At 51.8% G+C, this 1,655-nt stretch overlaps 1 protein-coding gene across 1 annotated transcript; it reads right to left on the bottom strand.

Annotated features, from left to right (window-relative positions):
* Positions 1-458: 458 nt before the first annotated feature.
* On the bottom strand, positions 459-1,439 carry LOC127044725 (olfactory receptor 52R1-like). Its single transcript, XM_050939791.1, has one exon. It carries the CDS (start codon positions 1,437-1,439, stop codon positions 459-461), a length of 981 nt encoding a protein of 326 aa, XP_050795748.1.
* Positions 1,440-1,655: the final 216 nt, after the last annotated feature.

Genomic DNA, 1,655 nt, shown 5'->3' with positions numbered 1-1,655 from the left:
CCAGGCTGCAGCAGATCCTGTTCCAGCCCCAGAGCAGAGGGAGTGGGGGGAGGAAGGCAGAGATGATCCAGCAAGTGGATGGGTTTGGAGGGAAGGGGAGCCAACAACAAGAGTGGGGCTTTGGGGGAAAAAGCAGAACTGAGGTGGGGCATTGGAGGAAGAGATGGAGAAGGGAGTGGGACCCTGGGGAGGTCGGACAGAGAAAATGGCCTTGTGGAAAGAGTTGGGGCGGGGGCAGGGCCTTGGGGAATAGGCAGGGCCTCAGAGGTCAAGTTATCAGCAATTTGAAAGCTGGCCATCCTCTGAGACAATGAGTTGTACACAGAATGAGTCCTCAGTTTGTCACACTGTCACAGCACAATAAGTCCAGGGAAGGGTCTAATGTCTCTCTGGCCGCCCAGTCAGTGATTCAGAGAATGGGGTCCAGCACCATGTCACCAGCCATCTCTGCACAGAGCTCAGTCTGAGAGCCAGAGCACCAGGAGAAAACTTGAAGTCCCTTTATGAGTAAAGAGACAGAGTAGCCTGTCCCTGATCTGTTTGGTCCTCACCCCATAGATGATGGGGTTTAGCATGGGGGGCAGCAAGAGGTACACGTTGACAATGAGAACATGGAAATGCAGGGGCACATTCTGGGCAAATCGGTACATGAGGGAAAGGAAGAGACCAGGGATGTAAAAAGCTAAGATAACACAGAGGTGGGAGATGCAAGTCCCCAAAGTCTTGAGGCAGGCGTCCCTTGTGGGGAGGCTGAAGATGGCCCTGAGGATCTGGATATAGGACACAGCAATAAAAATCGCATCCAGATCCATCACACAGAATAGAACAAAGAGGCCGTAGTAACTACTGACGTGGGTGTCGGCACAGGCAATCTTCACCACGGCTATGTGTGTGCAATACAGCTGGGGGATGACGTTGGTTCTGCAATATGGCCACTGCCTTGCTAGGAAGGGAAAGGGCAGTATGACTATGCTGCCACGCAGCACCACGGCCAGGCCGATCTTGGCCACAAAGGAGTTTGTCAGGATGGTGGAATGTCTCAGGGGATGGCAGATGGCCACGTAGCGATCAAAAGCCATGGCCACGAAGATCCCAGACTCTATCACTGAGAAGCAGTGAATGAAATACATCTGGGTGAGGCAGGCACTGAAATCGATCTCCCTGGTATTGAACCAGAAGATGCTCAGCATTTTGGGAAGGCTGGATGTATGCATGACTAGGTCAGTGACGGCCAGCATGCAGAGGAAATAGAACATGGGCTCATGGAGGCTCTGCTGCATCTTCACAATGAACAGGATGGTGAAGTTCCCCAAGATGGCTATGATGTACACGGTGCAGAAGGGGATGGAGATCCAGACATGGGCTGCTTCCAGGCCAGGAATGCCCAGCAGGATGAAGGTGGAGGGGTTGGTGAAGTCGGTTGTGTTGTATTCTGACATTGAGTAGCGGACAAAGTGTCCAACTCTGAGGCAGAATGGTGTATCCTGCACGTACCGTATGTTCCCCTGACTTCCTGTATATGCCGAAGATGATGATTGCAGTACAAATACCTGGGTGGAGAGACAATGTGAATATGAGATACTACATGCAATACTGGGGGCTGTTCTTATGGGTGAAGCAGATTGGTTGCTCTTCACAGACTGAGAAATATCATA

Source organism: Gopherus flavomarginatus, chromosome 1 (assembly GCF_025201925.1).
Source record: "Gopherus flavomarginatus isolate rGopFla2 chromosome 1, rGopFla2.mat.asm, whole genome shotgun sequence".
Classification (NCBI taxonomy): Eukaryota; Metazoa; Chordata; order Testudines; family Testudinidae; genus Gopherus; species Gopherus flavomarginatus.
Note: the sequence above shows the minus strand (reverse complement) of the source record. Positions and strands in the feature narration are given on the sequence as shown.

Bases quoted from the DNA above. Each gene is read 5' to 3' on its own strand.
- LOC127044725 (XM_050939791.1), bottom strand. From the start codon at position 1,439: ATGTCAGAATACAACACAACCGACTTCACCAACCCCTCCACCTTCATC.